The 21610-nt window shown below is 46.8% G+C and overlaps 3 protein-coding genes across 4 annotated transcripts; 2 read left to right on the forward strand and 1 right to left on the reverse strand.

Moving 5' to 3' along the window:
- Positions 1-5446: 5446 nt before the first annotated feature.
- Positions 5447-10649, reverse strand: mapk12a (mitogen-activated protein kinase 12a). 2 transcript variants are annotated; one of them, XM_084671678.1, is made up of 12 exons: positions 10217-10635; positions 9232-9361; positions 8673-8731; positions 8194-8305; positions 8016-8045; positions 7852-7899; positions 7566-7680; positions 7318-7389; positions 7022-7101; positions 6762-6840; positions 6341-6514; positions 5447-5997 (listed from the first exon to the last, which is right to left on the reverse strand). In XM_084671678.1, exons 1-12 carry the CDS (start codon positions 10333-10335, stop codon positions 5930-5932), a joined length of 1086 nt encoding a protein of 361 aa, XP_084527804.1. In that variant the 5' UTR covers positions 10336-10635; the 3' UTR covers positions 5447-5929. The 2 variants fall into 2 exon arrangements, with proteins under 2 accessions (XP_084527804.1, XP_084527803.1); XM_084671677.1 differs by having other exon boundaries at positions 7566-7899; positions 10217-10649.
- Positions 10650-11348: 699 nt separating this feature from the next.
- Positions 11349-19095, forward strand: LOC146259105 (inner centromere protein-like). The gene is given in 20 exon segments (XM_084673281.1): positions 11349-11539; positions 11842-11997; positions 12161-12265; positions 12343-12890; positions 13087-13138; positions 13273-13445; positions 13580-13619; positions 13723-13813; positions 13938-14078; positions 14223-14240; positions 14969-15059; positions 15062-15077; positions 15166-15256; positions 15354-15479; positions 16639-16835; positions 16934-17054; positions 17283-17372; positions 17522-17584; positions 17669-17822; positions 18137-19095. Coding segments are annotated over 19 exon segments (2445 nt in total). The 5' UTR covers positions 11349-11539; positions 11842-11854; the 3' UTR covers positions 18322-19095.
- Positions 18958-21609, forward strand: fth1b (ferritin, heavy polypeptide 1b). The gene is made up of 5 exons (XM_084673330.1): positions 18958-19095; positions 19637-19744; positions 19914-20060; positions 20563-20688; positions 20803-21609. The coding sequence occupies exons 2-5, from the start codon at positions 19643-19645 to the stop codon at positions 20959-20961; spliced, it is 534 nt and encodes a 177-aa protein (XP_084529456.1). The 5' UTR covers positions 18958-19095; positions 19637-19642; the 3' UTR covers positions 20962-21609.
- Position 21610: the final 1 nt, after the last annotated feature.

Raw genomic sequence — 21610 nt, forward strand, 5'->3', positions numbered from 1 at the left:
GGCCGCATAACAGGGTGTAATGGAGGGGGTTCAGGGGACCAGGGTCACTCCACAGCATTCCTGGAAAACATCCTGTCAATTTATTACCCTGCTCCGCATCTGTTGCAAACACCTTCCTTTTCTGCCCTCTGTCCTTTCTCCCTCTCCACACTAGGCCTCTGCTCCCCTCTCTCCCAGAATGGTCTTTGTAATACACTCAGAAATGGGTTAGGTTTAGGGTTAGATCTATCTGGGTTAGGGTTAGATCTATATGGGTTAGGGTTAGATCTATATGGGTTAGGGTTAGATCTATATGGGTTAGGGTTAGATCTATATGGGTTAGGGTTAAATCTATCTGGGTTAGGGTTAGATCTATCTGGGTTAGGGTTAGTTCAAAATCTTTCTCTAACTAAAAATAGTTGTGACACATTTTGCCACGTTTTCCACTTCACAGATAACCCACAGCTACGCAGTTACATCACCCTAACAAGTCCAAGAGCAGGACATAGGTGGTGTTAGCAGGGTGGAGGGTGGTGTTAGCAGGGAGGGTGGTGTTAGCAGGATGGAGGGTGGTGTTAGCAGGAGGGTGGTGTTAGCAGGGAGGAGGGTGGTGTTAGCAGGGAGGAGGGTGGTGTTAGCAGGGTGGTGTTAGCAGGGTGGAGGGTGGTGTTAGCAGGGTGGAGGGTGGTGGAGACCCTGGTGATGAGGCCAAGCCTGCAGCAGCTCTCCTCCCCCCCCCCCCCCCCTGGCATCCCTGAATAAACAGCCATAAAACGGACATCCCTGACACTGACACCAACGTTCCTCACCTTACACACACACACACACATGCACACGCACACTCACACACCTGAGGCCCAGCTCCCTGTCCTGTTGTGTTCTGCCCTCCACCACCACTGCTGTGTGTGTGTGTGTGTGTGTGTTTGTTTGTGTGTGTAAAAGTCAGAGTTCCTTAAATTGGCAAGGACAAAGGGGAAAGGTTTCTGTTTCTCTTCAGTCCCGGTAAGGCCGTGCGACTGAAAACAATCATCCAATCTAAACGTGTCAAGCTGAAACAGCTTTGAAGACGGAGATGGCTTATATAACTGACTTTAAGGCTTCTCTCTGGGGCCATTTTCATGTGCCGCTCTGGGCTAGGTCTGTTTGTCTTCAACCTTCACCAGGGATATACGTTTCAGTCCAGTTACCACTGGCTTTGAGGGGTTTGTCTTCTCAAACTGCCAGAAAACACGATACAAGCCATGTGCTGTTGACTTTTAAAAAACCCGATAAGTGAACTGTAATGGGGTTGACAAGAAGAGGCTGAAGACCCGAAATGTTATTATTGAACATACCGTAATGTAAGGTTGTGAACCTGGTAGCTTTCTAAGTATCCCGCTGCGAGGCTAACTCTAGTCAGACCAGCCCCCCACCTCTCCCCCTTCGCCCCCTGCCAGGAGACTCAGGAACAGGCAGTTCTGTCAACCTTCACCTCACCACCCGGGGGGGAGGGGGGTCCTTCTTCTCCAGGAACTGAGAGATACTCTCCGTGATTTAGCCTGACCCCTGACCCCAGAGGGCTGCTTCTGCCCATGCCTCCGTGGGCCCCATGCCTGACAGCGTTTATGGGCCTTGATGGAGGCCAAGCGTACAGGAGGCCGAGCTGGGCTCTGGGGGTCACAGGCACACATGGCCACTTGACCGTTGAATCAATCACAGCGTTTCCCAGCCCTGTGGAGGACGGTTAAGTGAGTGTTCCGTGTCCTATCGTCGTTAAGGAAACGCTCAGGAGAAGCTGGAGGGACGGGGACGCTTCGTCGTGTCAGATGGCTGAGCGGTTAGGGAATCGGGCTATTAATCAGAAGGTTGCCAGTTCGATTCCTGACCGTGAAAATGACGTTGTGTCCTTGGGCAAGGCACTTCACCCTACTTGCCTCGGGGGGGAATGTCCCTGTACATACTGTAAGTCGCTCTGGATAAGAGTATCTGCTAAATGACTAAATGTATAAACAGACACAGAGCTGATGAGGGCTGTCCTAAAGTGCACATTTCACCTTTCTCTGACATGCAGCGTTTATTGTCACGCATTAGGGACATGATCCACTTTTGCTGGGCTTGGAGAGTGTCACAGTAGTTGGATGGTGAAGTAAGGGGAGTCTTCATAGCAGAACCACTTGATAGATATTAGTCTGTTTTTAAGGATCAATAGTAGGACCTTCACTGGCCTCCATAACACCCAAGCACCAAGAAAGAGGCTGCAGGTGCAAGCAGCTAGACAGCTGGGCAAGCCATAGCACATTGTTTTGAGTGGGAGATTTATTGAGAGTTATGCAACAAGCAGTTTGGGGATCTTGAGAATCCCCCATTTTAAAGCAACAACAGATACACACAGGCCCGATCTCTGGGCCTCTCTGTTTAGTCAACTTCAGTCTTAAAGCTATCTAAAGCCCTGAGACTGAACATGAAACATTGTCTAAATCTCGGTGCTGGAGATAGATCCCCTTAGCTGAGAGGCCAGCCTAAATCCTGTCCATCAGCCCCCAGGCCTCACAGAGCAGAAACAAAGAGGGTCTGGAGGACTGGAGAAATGGAAGACTGGAGGGCTACAGGGCTGGAGGGCTGGAGGACAGGAGGGCTGGAGGGCTACAGGGCTGGAGGGCTGGAGGACAGGAGGGCTGGAGGGCTACAGGGCTGGAGGGCTGGAGGGCTGGAGGGCTGGAGGGCTGGAGGACAGGAGGGCTGGAGGGCTGGAGGGCTGGAGGGCTGGAGGGCTGGAGGACAGGAGGGCTGGAGGGCTGCAGGGCTGGAGGGCTGGAGGACAGGAGGGCTGGAGGGCTGCAGGGCTGCAGGGCTGGAGGGCTGGAGGGCTGGAGGACAGGAGGGCTGGAGGGCTACAGGGCTGGAGGACAGGAGGGCTGGAGGGCTACAGGGCTGGGGGGCTGGAGGACAGGAGGGCTGGAGGACTGGATGACTGGAGGACTGGAGGGCTGGAGGGATGCAGGGCTGGAGGGCTGGAGGACAGGAGGGCTGCAGGGCTGGAGGACAGGAGGGCTGGAGGGCTACAGGGCTGGAGGGCTGGAGGGCTGGAGGGCTGGAGGGCTGGATGACTGGAGGACTGGAGGGCTGGAGGGCTGGAGGGATGCAGGACTGGGAATGTGCGGGGTTGGAGGATGGTAGGATGGGAGAACAGGGGAACGGTGGGCTGACCAGGAACATGTGAGCCTGTGGAATGTCCTCCCCTGCCGCACGGTGAGCGGACGGATTCCTCCAGGTGTGTGTGTTTCCTCTGAGAGACTCAGAGACACACACAGTACAGGTGTGTGTGTTTCCTCTGAGAGACTCAGAGACACACACAGTACAGGTGTGTGCCGAGAGAGAGGGATCGAGAGAAAGAGAGGGGAGAGAGGGGGAGATGCTTTCCCGATGCCAAGCGTCTGAGCTCTACATAGACACGTAAACATTAAAACACACACACACGCACTCAAACATTTGAGTGAGTTTAGTCCAAAAATAAACACAAATATCTGTAAATAAACACGTGAAAACACCAGAGTATCCCCAGCATGGGAAGAAACATTCAAAGTTGATCTGGAAAATGTATTTCAAACCAAACCAAACAATACTGGTACTTACATACAACCACATTCTGATATACCGACTCTTGGTATTTCTGACACTTCTTTCATAAGATCACTCAACCAGCACGAAAAGTACATCCATGCTACACTTTATGTAAATAACAAGAGCAGCCTTTAGACTCCTGTCATCTTTACAAATTCACACAGTTCAGGGTCAAGAACATCTTAGCTTCCTAGCAGAACATCAGTCACTCTTCCTGCATGCATGTCTGTGACACATGTCGTCCAGGGAGAGGAAACAGACGGGCCGTGGATCTGCACATCTGGCTCTGGCACCAGGCCCAGCGTCACATGCTGAACATCCAGCACACAACATATCAGCGTGTTTGTTGCGCCTGCGATACATCTCGTACATCCAGCTCAGCGTTGCGTAACGTACTGTGCCTTCCACACGCTAATGCACAGAGATTTGGAGACACATATACAGAAAAAATATACACATGTACTGCACATGCATAGCATAAACAAAACCAAACTGGGTGAAGGTTCTTTTCGACATTCACAATCATCTAAGCTTTTATCTTGGGACAGTCCTTGACCCTTCTTTTAGACATGAATCGGTCCCACAGTAAATTCAGGAAATACCAGATTATCAAAACAGAAACCAGCCGTGTCAATAAAATGTTAAGCTATCCAAGCTGATAAGCGAGTGCCTTGAGCATCAAATGAATAACACATTGTGCTTGCAGGGTTTCTTCCATCATTCCCAGAAATCCCACTGTCGTACTTGTCTCAAATCTTGACGTTTTCTCGAAAGTCTACTTAATGGGCTCTCTGTCTCTCTGTCATACATAGTTTCACCCTGAGTCTAGACAGAGACCAAAGGCATCTAGCTGCCAGCCCAAGTTCATCCATCCGGCCCTGCAGGAGTGAGTGACTGGGAACTGAAGGGTGATAACGCCGTAGTCTCTGAGGTATTTAGGGATGCTCCCGGGCGGGGTCAACGCCCTGACGTCCTCCCCTGCGCCACAGGAAACAAACAGCCTGGCGATGGACTGTCCCCTTTAAGAAACCCACAATGACCCAGGTCGATTCAACGTTTGGGCATCACTCTCATTCCACACATACTGGCCCCTGTGTCAGGGTGTGTGTGTTTGTGTGTGTGTGTGTGTGTGTGTGTGGTGTGTGTGTGTGTGAACAGAGACCGGGCATTTCTAAAAGCACACTCTAAGATCGTCCAATGAGGGTAAAGGGTGGGGGAAAAATGTGCAGCTCAAATCCAACAAGCTCTGAAAATAAACCGGTGGATTGACAGCTGTGTAGGAGAGAAGAGGATAGGAGGGGAGAGGATAGGAGGGGAGAGGATAGGAGGGGAGAGGATAGGAGGGGAGAGGATAGGAGAGGATAGGAGGGGAGAGGATAGGAGGAGAGAGGATAGGAGGGGAGAGGATAGGAGAGGATAGGAGGGGAGAGGATAGGAGGAGAGAGGATAGGAGGGGAGAGGATAGGAGAGAAGGAGAGGAGAAGAGACAACAAGACAGGAGAGGACAGGAGAGGAGAGAGGGGTATAGAAAAATGTGCTTTCATCGCTGTTTTCCTGTCTGAAAAGAGAACTCTGTGACTCCAGAATGAACCATCCCTGAGGGAGGGGCAGGGGATATAATTCAGCGTGACACGCACCCAGGGCTACTGCGGCTCACGGCTGAGAGTCCATCATGGGGAGATAGAGTGACTGGCAGGGTCTGGCATCAGGGATCACTAACGCACAGACGGAAGATTCCACACACCTCGGTGACGGAAAATATAATGTAGCGTAAACACCCGTTTGTGTTCTCGACACGCTCCTCAGTGTGTGTGTGCTGCACTCTAGTGGAGACGACAGGAAGCATCAACAGAAGAACAAACTAGACTTTTTAAGAAAGCAATTTTAATCAAATACGACTAATCCAGCGTAAGAAGCATTATTACCGCGGGCCAGATGTAAAACTGCGCTTGGTACATTGCACTTTCCACTAAGACAACAACAAACCATTGTGAGTGCACCCTGGAGTAAACCATATTCATGTCAGGCAGTGGAGTATTGTTCTGTCATTAAGGCCAAGTGATGGACTACACATTAAGGAGAAGGGTCACACAGATAGAATACACACAGATGAGTTCCATATAGAACAGACACACAGACAGTCGGGAACAGTACTTATATAGTCACATGTCCTGCAGTAAGGACAACCAAGCCATTAAAGACAGACTTGTCACTGAGCAGTGGAGACTGATACACACAGATACAGTGAACACATGTACAGTACGGTACACACACATAGGAGGAGTTCCCACAGTGGACGATGACTGGTATCATGGCTGTGTGAGGGTTTGGGACCGCAGACCAGCTCCTCTCACAGTGAGGTTTCTTTGGGCTCGACCACCACAGGCTGGAAAGCCAGGATCTCTGTGTACGTGTGACCTGGAGGGAGAGAGACAGAGAGAGAGAGAGAGAGAGAGAGAGAGAGAGAGAGAGAGAGAGAGAGAGAGAGAGAGAGACCGAAGAGACGGGAGAGAGGGAAACAAGACAGACAGGATGAAGTCATGTTTTCACTTACAGACAACAAGCAGCTCCAGGGGCTTCAGACATCATTTATGCCTCATCTCCCCCTTTCACCTCTTCCCTCCACTCATTTTCCTGTCATCTGCCCCTCCCTCCCTCCCACCCTCACCTCACCTCCCCCTTTCCCCCCTCCACTCCATCCCCTCTCCTTCCTCAACTCCCCTCCGCCCGTCCCCTCTGCCCGCCCGCCCCCTCCCCTCACGTTTCCACTGCTCCAGGGGCAGCTCTGTGTTGTCCAGGGACGTGTCGTAGGGCTGGGCCTCCGTCTCCTCCTCTGGCTCCCTGAACTCGGAGAAGTAGGGAAGGCCCAGGGCCTCCGCGGCCGTCACCCGCCTGTCTGGGTCCAGCAGCAGCATACGCTCCAGCACATTCACCGCTAGAGGGGAGGAGAGGAGGAGGGGGAGGAGGAGGTGAGGAGGAGGGGGAGGTGAAGAGAAAGTGGAAGGGAGGAGGAAGTGAGGAGGGGAGCAGTGGAGGAGGAGAAGAGGAGGGGAGGTTGGGGGATTAGCTTGCGGGAAATGGGAGCTTCTGACCTAAGTGTGTAACATGAACCAAATATGTAATACGATCGAAATAAATCGAAAATAAAGATTTGTGGCTAAGGATGTGTGTGCGTGTCTCACCCTGAGGCTTGGCTTTGAGAAAGAGCTGCTGAAGGTCTTTCTTTGGGGCTTTGGGGAGACTTTTGATGTAGTTCTTAGCCTGGGATGAACCAGCCCAACCACATACAATACAAGCACTGATCAGAAGGACAGGGAGTTTTCCGGTGACACTTCCATTCATTTCCAGCGTGTGTGCATGTGTGAGCATGTGTGCGTGTGTGTGTGTCAATGTGTTTGTGTGCATGTGTGTGTGTGTTTGTGTGTACACGTGTACAACTCACGTCCTGTGACTTCATCTTGGTGATGAACTCCTGAGTTGGCGTCCCTGTAATTTTCATGATCTCTGTCAGCTGATCCAAGTCTGAGGGTCACGGGTCAAGAAAAGGTTTCTATGTCGTAGATAAAGTGAGCGCATCATGACTTGAAGCCCACTTGAGTCGGTTCAACAAGCCTTACTAAACACATTTAGCTTAGAAACCGCCGAAAAATCTATAAACGGATATGTGTTTATCAATTCTCTCTCGGTGGATGTTGTGCATGTTCGGAGGCGCGAGACGGCGTGAGGCACAGAGGATACGGTCGTTTCCTTTAAACAGCGGCTTCCCCAGGAGCATCTCTGCCATGATGCAGCCCACTGACCAGATGTCCACTGGAGAGAGAGAGCAGGGGGGGGGGGGGGAGGGTGGAGACAAAGAGGATTCTCAGCAGGGGTCGAGCAGTCACATGTACAGCCTAGTCTGATAAACAGACCCTTTAGCCCCCTCTAGGTAACATTGATGTATGTGCCCTGTGTGTGTGTGTGTGTGTGTGTGTGTGTGTACTGACCAGTCTGGGTGTAGTGCATCCAACTGAGAATGACCTCAGGGGCTCTGTACCAGCGAGTCACCACATACCCAGTCATCTCACTGTCTGTCTGCCGAGCCAGGCCAAAGTCCAGGATCTGACACACACACACGCACAGACACACAGACACACACACACGCATGACCATGTCACCAGACAAGACCCCTGCTCCGACAGGACACCAGACCAGTTTTACAGATAGAAAGGTTATAAGATACGACAACATAATGAAAGTTAGCAAGTTGAAACTGTGCACATGTGTGTATACCTTGAGCTCACACTCCTGGTTGATGGCCAGGTTTCCTGGTTTGAGATCCTGCAGACATCAAGGTCACATGATCACATTAATGACAGTATTGCCACTCATATTTTATTCCTAATATGGTAACCCATACTGTATGTGTATGCACACACACATGAAGACAGACTCACCCTGTGGATGATCCCAGCTGAATGGATGTACTGCAGCAGAGAAAACAGGACAGTTCTTACATCACCAACATCAAGGTTAAGGCAGGATGTGAAAGTGGGTTACTGTGTTTGTGGTGTGTGTTTGTGGTGGGTGGGTGGGCGGGTGTGTGTGTGTGTGTCATGCATCGAATGTATCTACCTTGAGGCCCTTCAGCATCTGGTAGACCAGGTACTGGACCTTCTCTTCAGACAGTCTCTCCATTTTCATCAGCTTCCCCAGGTCTGTACCCATGAAGGGCATAACCAGGTAACTGGGAGACGAAGGGAGGGAGAGAGAGAAGGAGAGAGAGGGGGAATGAGAGGGGGTGGAGAGCGAGGCAGGAAGAGAGAGAAGGAGAGGGAGAGAGAGAAGGAGAGAGAGGGGGAATGAGAGAGGAGAGAGAAGGGGAGAGAGAGGGGGTGGAGAAGGAGAGAGGAAGAGAGAGAAGGACAGGGAGAGAGAGAAGGAGAGAGAAAGGGAGGGAGAGGGGTGGAGACAGGGAGAGGAAGAGGGAGAAGGAGAGGGAGAGAGAAGAAGGTCAAACGTGGGAGAGAAATATTGATTGCTTTTGCTACATGAAATCAACACAGTGTAATATACAGAGGAATACAAAATGTGAAATAGCACCGTAAACTCACAAGTCCAGGAATCTATCCAATGAGAGGTTAGCTGTAAACACATCTAGTAGTCCAATCACCTGACACAGAAATAAAAAGAAAGAAAGACACAAAGAGAGAGAGAGAGAGAGAGAGAGAGAGAGAGAGAGGGGGGGGGGAAAGAAAGGAGACAAAATGAGTGTGCGGAAAAGACAAAGACAAAGAGGGAGGGAGAGACAATATTTAGCAAATGATGAAAGGATTATTAAGAGATGATGAGAGAATGACAAAACAGGTGTGTATCTAAACAGAAAGGAAGTTTGGTCCAGTAAACATGAATGGCCCTGGAATAAACTGCTGTTCAGCTTTGGGCACTGCATGTTCAGAAACACCAGGTGTGTCATCTCTAACAACAGCCTTGCCTGCCTGCTGAAAGTTCAGGGTTCTACCAAGGTTAGTACTAGGGTTAGTACCAGGGTTAGTACCAGGGTTAGCCCTGGTACACATGGTTTGGGTTAGAACAGCAAGACTGCATCCCTGTAATGCAGAGGGGAGCCATGGGAAAACATGCAGACAGACAGGACAAGCATAGCCGTCTCACGTTGTCATGCTTCATGTGTTTGAGCAGACGCAGCTCCCTGTAAGCTCTCTTAGCAAACAGCTCGGACTGGAAGGGCCTGTGGAGCTTCTTAATGGCCACCTTGGTGCCTGTCCTGAAGTCCAGCGCCGAGCTGTAGAGAGAGCGAGAGATGGAAGGATGAAGGAAGTAAGGAGGGAAAGGTATGGGGGGAATGTTGGAGTTAGAAAGAGGTTTACCAATGTACAGAAATATGGTATCCTATCTATGCAGATGGTGCGAGTCTAGTGAGGTGCGGAGTCGTAGATAGAAACGCAATGAGAATAGCATATGCTATATGTTTATCTATGTCGGCACGCGTTTACTTGAACTAGCGTGAACTATCACTTGACAAACTCTATAAGGCAGTTGTAGAAATCCCCTTCCACCACCAATCCACAGAAACACACACACACACAAACAACGAAAACACGTAACCAACACATTACTGTAAATTTGACAGCAGACACATTCAGTCAAAAATGAAAACAAAATTTGAGTAATTCGTTAACATGTTTACACCCGCAGTCCGTACACGCCCACTTCGTTAAACATTGATAACAACAACGTAACAAGCTCATTGGACACAGCTTGTTATAACAAGTAAATAATAGTTAGCTGTGTGCAATGAGTGTGTCCCTATGTAGGCTGCACTTAAAAACGTGTGTTCTATGAATAATAAATGGCACAAAAAAAAATCTAAAATATAACAAATCTCAAATAAAACATGAACAGACAAGGAAGTAAATCAAGCATGTCCTGTGGTTTGGTGTGCTCAGGTTTCGCTAAGTGATTTGTTTTAGCCAATTTCCCTCCGCAGCAGGAACAAATATAGGCTACACCATACACAATTAGTTTGTGTTCTATTGTACTGGGATGCCCAGTAGTTTCCCTCAAAGAGAAATAACGTGCATATACTACTAAATGTACACGTGACACCTCTTTAGAACCAGATTGTCATTACACTTACCAAACAGTGCCGTAAGCTCCCGTCCCCACCTGAGTCAGTTCACGGTACCGTTCTGGTACCTCCCATGTGGTTTTGTTCACCTCCTGGCGGCAGTAGCCGGGTCGGACCCGACTCATCATCGTATCTGAGCTCAGTTTGATTGATACACAAACTGTCACAGGGAGGGTTTCCCTGTTCCGTCTACGTGCCCATTGTCCTGCTACCTATGCGTTCCTGTGTCGTCTCCCTCGACGAATGCGCAGCCCGTCTACGGCGCAGGGCGCGCCTCAAGGCCAAGCAGACAGACACTCCCGAGTTTCGCAAATACAGAAGACAACCGCACGGCGGACCCTGCTTGTAAGATGAGAGTGAGCGTTGTCTTGGGTTCCAGGGTGTTTGGGTATCACGCTATTGTATCATATAACTGGACACTGTTGCATTTCTATATACATGTACGTGTGTACACACAGCCTACATGCACATTCACAATATCAACCCTGTATTACCTTGAATTGTGTGTGATTGTGCATACGTGGACACAGATGTCGGCTGACGAAATGTGGACCCGTGTATGCGCGTACAAAGGTGTGGTGTGTCTGGTGCTTGTTGGGACCTGTGAACTAAAACCCTGAAGCGCAGACATTCCTCTCTGAGGTTGGAGCCCAGATATTCGAGACCCCGCCGGGGGGAACTGAGATGGGGCATATAACACAGCACACAAAGATAAGCGTGCACAAACATATCAATCATAGCAGAAGCGTTTCTTGGAAACGCTGAAATTATCTCCAAATGTATTTCTTAATTGTTTCTTTATAAGACACGGATAGGATAAACGTGCTTATGACAGGTGTAGTGAGATTTGTAAAATTTCTCTCTCTCACACACACACACGCATCCCCCCTTTCTTTATTTCGCTCTACCTCTCCAATTTCTCTCTCTCTCTCTCTCTCTCTCTCTCTCTCTCTCTCGCTCTCCATTTCCCCTTCCCTCTCTTCTTTCTCCCCCGTTTTTCTTACTATTTGAGCCAGACACTCCTGAACGGTAGGTGGCGGTGATGCGCCTCATAAACGTTGGTTGCAATCTGCCATAACACCAAAAGAAGAAGAAGAAGAAGCTTTTTATTGGTTCAAATCGAATATCGTTTCAGAAATGTCTCCCATTGGCTAACACAATTTGAACGGTTTCAGCGGGCGCTACTGAACTGAAGTAGTTGTTTGCGATCTTTTTATTGTGGTGAATTTATCCGATTGGGACAGCTGAATATTTACACGAATAATATTACATGACAAATATTCACGTACCGGATGCAAGTTAGTTGGATACCAGTTGTTTTATCAACCATAGGTAAAAAATGTATACTTTCTATTCACCTTGACTACTATTCATAGAATTCATGGCACGTAAGCTAGAGCTAGCTCTAATGTTATGCGCGTTTAGACAGTCCGCCTCGTTGCAAATGAGCTAGTAAAGTTAGCTACAATCTACGACGTCGTCCAGCACACATTTATTTATAAGCTCACAAAGTTGTTTTTCGCCAAACGTTTTTCCGTTGTTGACAAAAATGTATTTTTCTAGACTAACATAGGTAGCTCTAGCTTTGCCTGTTGTTAGCCTAGCTAGCTAACTCCAATCTTTGTTTCTTTCAGTCACGCTGCAACCATGACCTGCTCGGTTCTTTCGTGTACACGTTCTCTCGTGAAAACGTTCGATGGCAAAATACAGGAATATATCAGTGATATCGAAAATGTCCATATGGTCTGGCTGGAAGAAATTCAGCAGGAAGCCAACCGGATGTTCTCAAGGTTTGATAACAATCCAGTAACGTTATTGTGTTATAGTTTTATTACTGTCTCTGATCAAGGAGAGACTGATAGACCGGTCATCTTAAAGTTACAAAATCCGGAACGATCTAAACATCAACTGTATATTTTAAGTAGTTCATTCATAAAGACCTATACATTACAGTGACTTCAGTGCAGAACCTGAATTGATGCCAAAGACTCCAATTCAGAAGAAAACCAGTCGCAGGAAACGTATTTCTGCGGGACAGGAAGAAAACCGCAAAAGACGGTAAGTTGCTTCTGTCGCACTAGTCTACACTGCTCTCATGTCATACACAAAAGTAACGAAACTGTTTTGACCCATAGGAGTTCAAAGGGCAAGCGCAACCTACGTATTTCTTCAGTGAATAAGCTTAATCTTATTGCTGAAACTGAAGTTGGCCCAGAGGCAGTTGCCTCTGAGTTATTCCCAGAAGAGCCCAAACGCAACACTCGCAACAAGACAGCAGACAGGGTGCCAGAAGAGAAGTCCATCACGGAAAAACACGAGAATGTCCAAACAGAAGCTGCGGTGGTGTACGCCAGCTCCCATTCGTCCCCTTCAAGCACGCCCCAATCTCCACCTCAGACACGCATGCAAGAAGCTACGGTGAAACTTTCTGCTGCTGACCGCCTGTCGGCTGAGATCTTGTTAAAGGCAGAGTCCTCCCCTGGACGCTCCGTTGTTAAGATTGCCATAGCTACCACGGAACCCTCCAGTTCACGCAGAAGCTCCGTGCGGCATTCCCTCAGCCTCCGGCGCTCCCTGGCTGGTCTGCGCCACAGCATGACCCAGGAGTCAGTGCGCCGGGCCTCCAGACGCTCCTTCATGAAGAAAAAGGCTCGTGCCGGAAGCTCCAGCAGGAACTTCAGTGGTGAGGAAAGAGCCCAGGGCAATCCCATTCTGAGTCTGTCAATCTGTCAACACTCTATTGTAAACATCATGTGCTGCACAATGTAAACATGGATAGCCACAGACAGCAAGAGGCAGTGAGTGTAAAATGTTCTGAATAGGAATCGTTGCATCCTAGTCAGGCGTTGACATGGTGTGTTAATGTCATCTCTCTGCAGAAGATGTGTTGATGTTGTCCAGGGGCGAAGATGTGGTTGTTAACACAGATGGGTAAGCAGTTCTATAATAACTTTTGACTAAATATTGTTTAGATCCTGAGTAAATATTTGATTGGAACTTGTCGCTCCGTTTCCCAGTTTTTAAACAGATCTACTGGTAGATGATGACCTGTTTGTTTTCCTTAGTGTGTGGTCAGATGTAGACATTCAGACGGGGGATACAGAGACGTCTCCAGAAGAGAGGAGACCAGAGGCTCTCCCCAGTCGTCTCACCCGCTCCACCGCCCAAATCCCCCCCACCACGGTTTCCTCCGCTGCCATCAGCAACCAGGACAAGAGTGGCACCCCAGAGGCATCAGGTATGGCTCAGAATGCTATCATCTTGTGCGCACTGCTGTCAAAACATTTTGATCACAAAATAGCTTATCCTGTCTAGTTTCTTATTCCTAATGATAACATAAATAGGAGATAAACATGCTGAATTTATTTATAGATGACCACAGGGAAAAGCCTCAATCGCAATCAAGCTTGAGGTAAGTCACTGTACAATATGTTAACACATTTGAGGAAAAATGCCTACTGTCAGTGAGATGATGGTAAAAATACATTGTATTAACTGTGCCTGTTTGGTTCGAGGTCTCGTTCAAACTCGAAGCGCAGAGCAGCCGATGCAGCAGAGGACTTCCAGAGCCCCAGGAAGAAGCCGTCTCCCAAGAGGAGCCAGGCTGTACGCTCACGCTGCTCTACCGGGCTTTTAGCACCCGTGTCGTCATTTTATACTGACGTTTCCCCGTCTTTGTCATAACATGCCTCATAACAACCAAATGTTTTGGATCGTCTCTTTGGTATAGGCAACAAGGCCCAACATGAGATCCTTCCTCCAGACTGTGCAGAAGAACCAGCTTCTGATGATGACTCCAAGCTCTATGGGTCGCAGCAGTATGATGAAGTCCTTCATCAAAAACACTACGCCTCACAAAGTAGACCTTGCAGTGAGTTTAACCCAAACTTGGTCTTCACACAAACTTGATTTCTTTGCCATCTGTTCATTTTATGCAGGCAGAGCTTGGATGTAAAAAAGAAAAATCATTGTATTACCAAGGTACTAGGTCTCACAACTTTTTCTATCTTTCCAGTTGAGCCGTGGTTTAGTGGTAAGTTTTAGTTAATGTACTGGTGTTATTAACAGTTGAGGGGTTGTGTAGGTGTTTAGGTGTCTGACTAAATGTGTGCACACCTTGTCATCCCCTTCCTGCCACCTCATCTGGGTTTGTGTATAGAATCGTGATATTTTGTATAATTGGGTCTGAGATGATAACATTTTAACTAGGGATGGGTTGTACTTTCACAATAGTTTTTAAATATACAAATCTAATAGTAAAAAAATATGTATGTTCTCTTGCTTTTTCCGGTGCCTGGTAGTAAGTAATGCGTTACTACCGCCAGAGGGTGGCGGTAATGCACAAAAGAGCTGTTTGCCAACCACCATTAAATAACAAAAGAAGAACGTGTTACTACCAGGTTCCTATAAGCGTGCGAGGCGCTGTGAGATCAGATGCCACTGTACAAAAAGGAGAAACATTCAAAGCGAAAGACCATTACAGCCACCAAAAAGTTGTGTGGACCACTTAGAATGGTCGAATAGTTCCCAGTGAATATCAAATAGTATTTTGACTTGAAATGCCCATCCCTACTTTTAACAAGCCACTGTTGAAAAATACATCTATTAACTGATAATCGTATCCCTGTCATCCATTTTCATTGTTTTAATAATACTCACCCTTTCTGGATTTCACCAGTAGTATTTCATTTTGGTGTAACCTATTGTATGGTCTTTGTAATTGTATGGCACACCATTTAATTAAATGTTTCTGTTATTTAGAAAAAAGAGCAACTGAAACTGGATGCTCTTAAGAAGAAGCAGGAGCAGGAAGAGGAACGAAGGAGAAAGCTGGAGGAAGAAAAGAAAAAAGACTAGAGGAGCTGAAAAGGTGTGTCATTTAGTTTTAAGACTCTAGTTAGATTAGCCTCATGCTACTCTACCAACAAGTTAACTTGTGTGATTGTGTATAATTTCAGAAAAAGAGATGAAAGACTGAGGAAGGTTGTCGAGGCTCGAGTGAAGGATGAGGAGGAAAAGCTTAAGATGAGAAGAGAGAAGAACGACAAGGTGGGTGAGGGGTTAGGACGGCGGCACGGAAATCTGAAAGTTAAGTTCTAGATTGTTCTCCAGTGTGCAGCTCCCGTGTGTGTTCCTGTGCTACCAGGCTCAGCTGCGAGAGGAGCGGCTGGCCGAGGAGAAGGCCAGGAAGATGGCTACCAAGCGCCAAGAAGAGCTGGAGCAGAGGCGCAAGTTGGAGGAGGAGACGAGGAAGAAGAAGATCCAGCAGGCGGTGAGACCTCCGGGCTCATGGGTTAAGGCCCTGCACACTGAGTGTGTTAAAGCCCTGCACACTGAGTGTGTTAAGGCCCTGCACACTGAGTGTGTTAAGGCCCTGCACACTGAGTGTGTTAAGGCCCTGCACACTGAGTGTGTTAAGGCCCTACACACTGTGTGTGTTAAAGCCCTGCACACTGAGTGTGTTAAAGCCCTGCACACTGAGTGTGTTAAAGCCCTGCACACTGAGTGTGTTAAAGCCCTGCACACTGAGTGTGTTAAGGCCCTGCACACTGAGTGTGTTAAGGCCCTGCACACTGAGTGTGTTAAAGCCCTGCACACTGAGTGTGTTAAAGCCCTGCACACTGAGTGGGTTAAGGCCCTGCACACTGAGTGTGTTAAAGCCCTGCACACTGAGTGTGTTAAAGCCCTGCACACTGAGTGTGTTAAAGCCCTGCACACTGAGTGTGTTAAAGCCCTGCACACTGAGTGTGTTAAAGCCCTGCACACTGAGTGTGTTAAGGCCCTGCACACTGAGTGTGTTAAGGCCCTGCACACTGAGTGTGTTAAAGCCCTGCACACTGAGTGTGTTAAAGCCCTGCACACTGAGTGTGTTAAAGCCCTGCACACTGAGTGTGTTAAAGCCCTGCACACTGAGTGTGTTAAAGCCCTGCACACTGAGTGGGTTAAAGCCCTGCACACTAAGTGTGTTAAAGCCCTGCACACTGAGTGTGTTAAAGCCCTGCACACTGAGTGTGTTAAGGCCCTGCACACTGAGTGTGTTAAGGCCCTGCACACTGAGTGTGTTAAAGCCCTGCACACTGAGTGTGTTAAGGCCCTGCACACTGAGTGTGTTAAAGCCCTGCACACTGAGTGGGTTATGGAGTTCGAAATATTCGTATGCGTTTACCAAAAGCCTCAAAATTTGTTGTCTCTGAATTGCCCAAAAACTATCAAAATGCTGGCAATGGATGCGAAAAACGCTGAAAATCGAACCCAATCCGAATTTTTTTTGACGGATGAAAGTTTCGGAGGCAGTGTGTAAGCGCGATTGACATTAACTTAAGGGTCGTATTTATTTTTTAAAGTGCGAACATTTCGGACTCTGTGTGCAAGGGTCTTTAGTTTGGAAGTGCCTGAAATGTGTTTTGATTAATGCTGCTCCTCCACCTCAGGAGGAGGAGGAGAAATGCTTGCAGGAGATGCAGGCCAAGCGGAGGGCAGAGGAGGAACAGGAACGAGCTCGCAAGCTGGCAGAAGCCCGCCGGGCGATCGAGCTAAAGAAGGAGCAAGAGCGTGAGAGGGAGAGAGAGCGTGAGAGGGAGAGAGAGCGTGAGAGGGAGAGAGAGCGTGAGAGAGAGGCTGCTGAAAGGTGGGTTTTCCAGTTGTAGCAGCTCTCCGTTGATTTCTCTTCACCGGTGTTGGTGGCGTTTTCTGGGGTTTGCCACTAAGTTGCCTCTTCGCTTTCAGAGATCGAGTGGAGCAGGAGAGGGCCCTTGCTCTGAAGAGAGAAGTGGAGAAGGCTGCCAGGGAGAAAGAGAACAGGGAGCTGGAGGAAATGAGAAAAGAGCTGGAGGAAAAGAGAAAGAGGGTAAGTTCTGACAAAGAATGTCATGGTGAGCCAAAATTCTGACATGGGACCAGTTATGACTTAACTGAATATAGTAGCTTCTCCTATAAGTGACGGTTTAGCGCTGGTCCTGAGAAATCCGAATGTCTGCATTGTGACCAAGTCACTGCCTGAAGCTTTATTGGAACCTAGTTCTAATCCTGAATCCTGTGAGTTTAGGTCCTCATTTTGTGTGTGTGTGTGTTCCAGCAGGAGGCGCAGGCTGAGGAGGAGAGGGCTGCTAAACTGAGGGAAGCTGCCAAGGAGAAAGAAGCTGCTGCTGCTAAGAACGCAGTTCAGGTGAGTTGACAGATGTAGTCTGATGAAAGCACTGGGTGATGGTAGCATCAATATATCATGGATTTTATGAGCCAAATATAGTACAATTTGATGTTACTTTGCAAAGTTTTTTTCAAATTTGGAAGACTTTGTGACGTACGCTCTTACAGCATGCCGTAATGAAGACACCTCTACGTAAAGGACCAGGCCTCAATGTGACTGTAGACATCGAGGTATGATAGTTCACATCTAAAGCGTTCTTTTGCACGACACAACATGGACACAAGGATTTAGTTTGAACTGTCTTTCCACTCCAGGGTTCGCCACAGTCCTATGACATCACGCCAAAGGGCGGGAACAAACCCGTTGCCGGGAACTCAAACTCTGAGGATTATGGGATGGACCAGAAAAGCGATGACTCTACTGATGACGAATCTGCACCGAGGAAACCCATTCCATCATGGGCAGAAGGTACATTGGATGACCCAAATTATTATCTTAATGATCGTTAATGGTGGTACTATATGTAAATACCATGGCTGTACCGGTCACCACCAGCATCTAGACATTGATCACCGTAAGTCACCAATGCCGGTTCGATTCCTGGCTGTGCGAAATGATGTTGTGTCCTTGGGCAAGGCACTTCACCCTACTTGTCTCGGGGACAATATGTCCCTGTATTTACTGTAAGTCGCTCTGGATAAGAGCGTCTGCTAAATTACTAAATGAAAATGTATGACATCTAATCATTTTTGTTGGTTCTCATTACTTTTTTTTCTCTGTAGGCATTAATCTGAAGCAGTCAACAATGAAACAGTATTTCAACCCACTGGATTTGCACACTTACTTTGGGGAGGTTGAACTCCTAAAGCTGGAGAACATCTTCTACAAGAGCAAACCACGTTACTTCAAACGCACCAGCTCTGCTGTATGGAACTCGCCGCCTAAAAGGGGAAATCTGCCATTTTAAAAACATCGGTGCTACATTGAGAACACGGTTTTGTTGTTAGTAGAAGGGATTTATTTACTTTTTATATAGTAGAAAATGTGGATTTGATTTTATACAATGTCTTTGTACAGTGTTGCAAAACAACACAGTTTTACCAAGACTCATTCAGTGTCTGTTCTCATTGTGGAGTTGGTGTGGAGATGCTATTGTGGCTCACCTTTTGTCTCACCTTTTATACTGTGGTAGGTAATCACCTTTCAGTTAGCCTGTTCTGGAGAATGCATAGTGCCAACATTAGTATGTAGTCAAAGACATCTAATAAACATGTAACTTTTTTTTATGGAAAACGTATGCTTGGTTAATAGGCACGTATGCTTGGTTAATAGGCACTTGGTTTGTGGGATAAAATATCGTGTAATTCTGAAATTGCCTTTCTTTCATTTCACGTTGGCATGATCATAAACATGAATTTTGTTTTTGAATCTGTTGCGTTTGAGTCCCGACGTCTTACGCCTATGGGACATCATAAGACGTAGTGATTTTGGACCGAAGGCACGAGCTACATCTATCCACAAGTTCTGGAAAAATAAAAGATTGTTAGACATGACACCGGTTTCATCAAACTTTTATTTTGACACTGACCTCTGCGGGTAAATTCACCCGCCCTCCCAAACGGATTGCTGCGCGACAGACTGCGTTGCAACGCGTGTTTATGTACCAGTGGGTAGCGTCTTATCAGCACTAGCTAGTTCTAGCTTAAAATTCAAATAACGGAGTTGCAACTTTTAAAACCCGGTAAGCTGCCCGATTAGAGCTATTTAAACTTAAATTTTGGGTTTGCACAGTATGCTTTGTTAGCTGCACTTACAACATTAACTCGCATTAACATTTACTAGTCTATCACTACAGTACAGTAGTACTAACGCTACAGTACACAGCATATAGCTTATCTGGTGAGAAATCGTAGATGTGTAATTACTACTATGTGAGACCAAACAAACGAGACAAACTCCTTATTTTGTCAGTTTGCAATTGTTTTATTGGCCTCGGTAGGTGGCTTTACAGTACAGTTGCAATGTTTTTGTTTTGCTTGAAGATAGTCTTAACTAGCGTTAGTTGGCATTACGGCTAAATTAAGTTCATTGCTCAGTCAGACTAGTACGTTAGTGCTAGCTACGCTACATTCTGTCAAGAGAAAGCTGTAACGGTTAGCTAGCTAGTGCTAGCTCGCTACCTTGAATACCTAGTGCTCGCTATCTACTTGCAGTATTTGTGATGGTCCGACATTCTCAGATGTCACCTACAAGGTAATGCGTTTTTGTTTTGCTTTAAACAGAAGAAAATGAGTTCCCAAGTTCGACAGAACTTCCACCAGGACTGCGAGGCTGCTATAAACAGGCAGATCAACCTTGAGTTATATGCTTCCTACGTCTACCTTTCCATGGTAAGAAGTCAGTGGATCTTGGGCCTAGCTCGCAGTGCTGAAATTAAATGGGCCAGATTCCACTTTTATCATTAAGAATGATATGACCCGGGGACCCTCAATGACCCGTGCTACGTCTACAATATACTAATCTAACTAATCTAATCACTCTATATTTTTGTTCTCCCAGTCATATTATTTTGACAGGGATGATAAATCCTTGCCAAATTTTGCCAAGTTCTTCAGCACTCAGTCTAAGGAGGAACGTGAGCATGCGGAGAAGCTGATGAGTGTGCAGAATCAGCGAGGAGGCCGGATCTTCCTCCAGGACATCAGGGTAGGACAGAGATCCCATTACCAAACCCAAGACACTGCATTGATTTGTCTTTTTCTGCCACCTCATCCTGTAGTAGATAATGTAGAGGCCAGGTGTATGGAAGCAAATCAGTAACATAATGTTTTGAATTTGAAAAGGCATTGAAAAGTTAATATACTGAAGTTTAAACCCTAACCAAATTTGTTGGTTTTGAATTAACCTCTTTAAATTTGAAATATGAATATATTTCAATGTATTTTTTTTTAAATGTTGCTCAGATTCGAACAGTATTATGCATTAGACCAGTCATCTGGTCTCCTTTTGATAAGAGTGATGTAACTAGGCAACATGGAGACCCCACCCATTCTTATCTTTGATGAACGTCAAACAGACATCACTCGTGCTAATGCCAGTCAATGTTTTTTTTGTTCACTTGGGTTTGGAAAGTGCGTGTTTGCCATTTATCATTTTAATGGATATTAAAATGAAAATAAACATGTGTATGAAATGTAATTTGTTACAGAAGCCTGAGAGAGATGAGTGGGGGAGTGGCTTGGAAGCTCTGGAATGTGCGTTACAACTGGAGAAAAGTGTGAACCAATCCCTATTGGACCTGCACAAAGTGGCATCTGAACACGGAGACCCTCACGTGAGACCACAACAAATCCCCTCCCATTCTCCCACTGTATTGAACAGGTCCGTCAGGTTAGGACAGTACCTCGTCTGTGTCATACATGTAATGGAACATTTCCTAATTCCACAGATGTGCGACTTCATTGAGACGCACTATTTGGACGAACAGGTCAAGTCCATCAAGGAGCTTGGTGATTGGGTGTCTAACCTACGTCGAATGGGAGCACCTCAGAATGGCATGGCTGAGTATCTGTTTGACAAACACACACTTGGAAATGAAAGCACTTAAACCAATCATATTACTTTGATTCTGTTTGTCCACTTGGTCACCTGTGCATGTGATATATTCAGCAAGACCAATTTGACTAAAAAGCCATAGAACTATGAATGAAAATATGTATAACCTATATACTCAGCTTTTCCTAGCTTGGAAATGTATCTGCAAGTTTGACTTTTGTTACTATAGTAGAACGGGCCCCTACAGTTATACGAGTCAAAAAGGGATTACATACCAGAAAGCGGAAACCACTTAACATGCTGCCAGTAAGCAAGTACACAGGCAGACAATGGAGCTTACACATAATGTTATTTGTGAATAACAATTAAGCTACTTTTAAACAATGGAACATAATTTTTACTTCATCAGACACACTTTTTATAATTTCTGTTTCGTCATAGACTGATGTAATGTATGAATGCCGGCTTGTGTGAAGCTAGTCATTTCCTGCATGACTTATGTTGCTTTTCACATCAGTTTGATGTAGTTTCATGATCTATGTAAAACTTGAGTGGGCCAAGTAAGATTATTGCAGGAATCACACTATGTATTAAAAGGGACAGTTCTCAGTTTCAGCTCCCCAAAACACAGTGGGACAAAGTTGAATTGCATTGTGTTTGTTTGGAATATAAATTATATAAAATGAATTGTTATAAGGGAT

Source organism: Hypomesus nipponensis, chromosome 14 (genome assembly GCF_054491055.1).
Source record: "Hypomesus nipponensis isolate SF chromosome 14, ASM5449105v1, whole genome shotgun sequence".
Classification (NCBI taxonomy): Eukaryota; Metazoa; Chordata; class Actinopteri; order Osmeriformes; family Osmeridae; genus Hypomesus; species Hypomesus nipponensis.

What these genes read in the sequence shown, in the direction of transcription:
- mapk12a (XM_084671677.1), bottom strand. Translation starts at nt 10,335, where the DNA reads ATGATGAGTCGGGTCCGACCCGGCTACTGCCGCCAGGAGGTGAACAAA. An exon ending in AGATGCTGAAGGGCCTCAAG is followed by an intron (nt 8,046 to 8,193) that starts GTAGATACATTC and finishes TCTCTGCTGCAG; the next exon opens with TACATCCATTCAGCTGGGAT. An exon ending in GATGCACTACACCCAGACTG is followed by an intron (nt 7,390 to 7,565) that starts GTCAGTACACAC and finishes CTCTCTCTCCAG; the next exon opens with TGGACATCTGGTCAGTGGGC.
- fth1b (XM_084673330.1), top strand. Translation starts at nt 19,643, where the DNA reads ATGAGTTCCCAAGTTCGACAGAACTTCCACCAGGACTGCGAGGCTGCT. An exon ending in TCTTCCTCCAGGACATCAGG is followed by an intron (nt 20,061 to 20,562) that starts GTAGGACAGAGA and finishes AATTTGTTACAG; the next exon opens with AAGCCTGAGAGAGATGAGTG. An exon ending in CTGAACACGGAGACCCTCAC is followed by an intron (nt 20,689 to 20,802) that starts GTGAGACCACAA and finishes CTAATTCCACAG; the next exon opens with ATGTGCGACTTCATTGAGAC.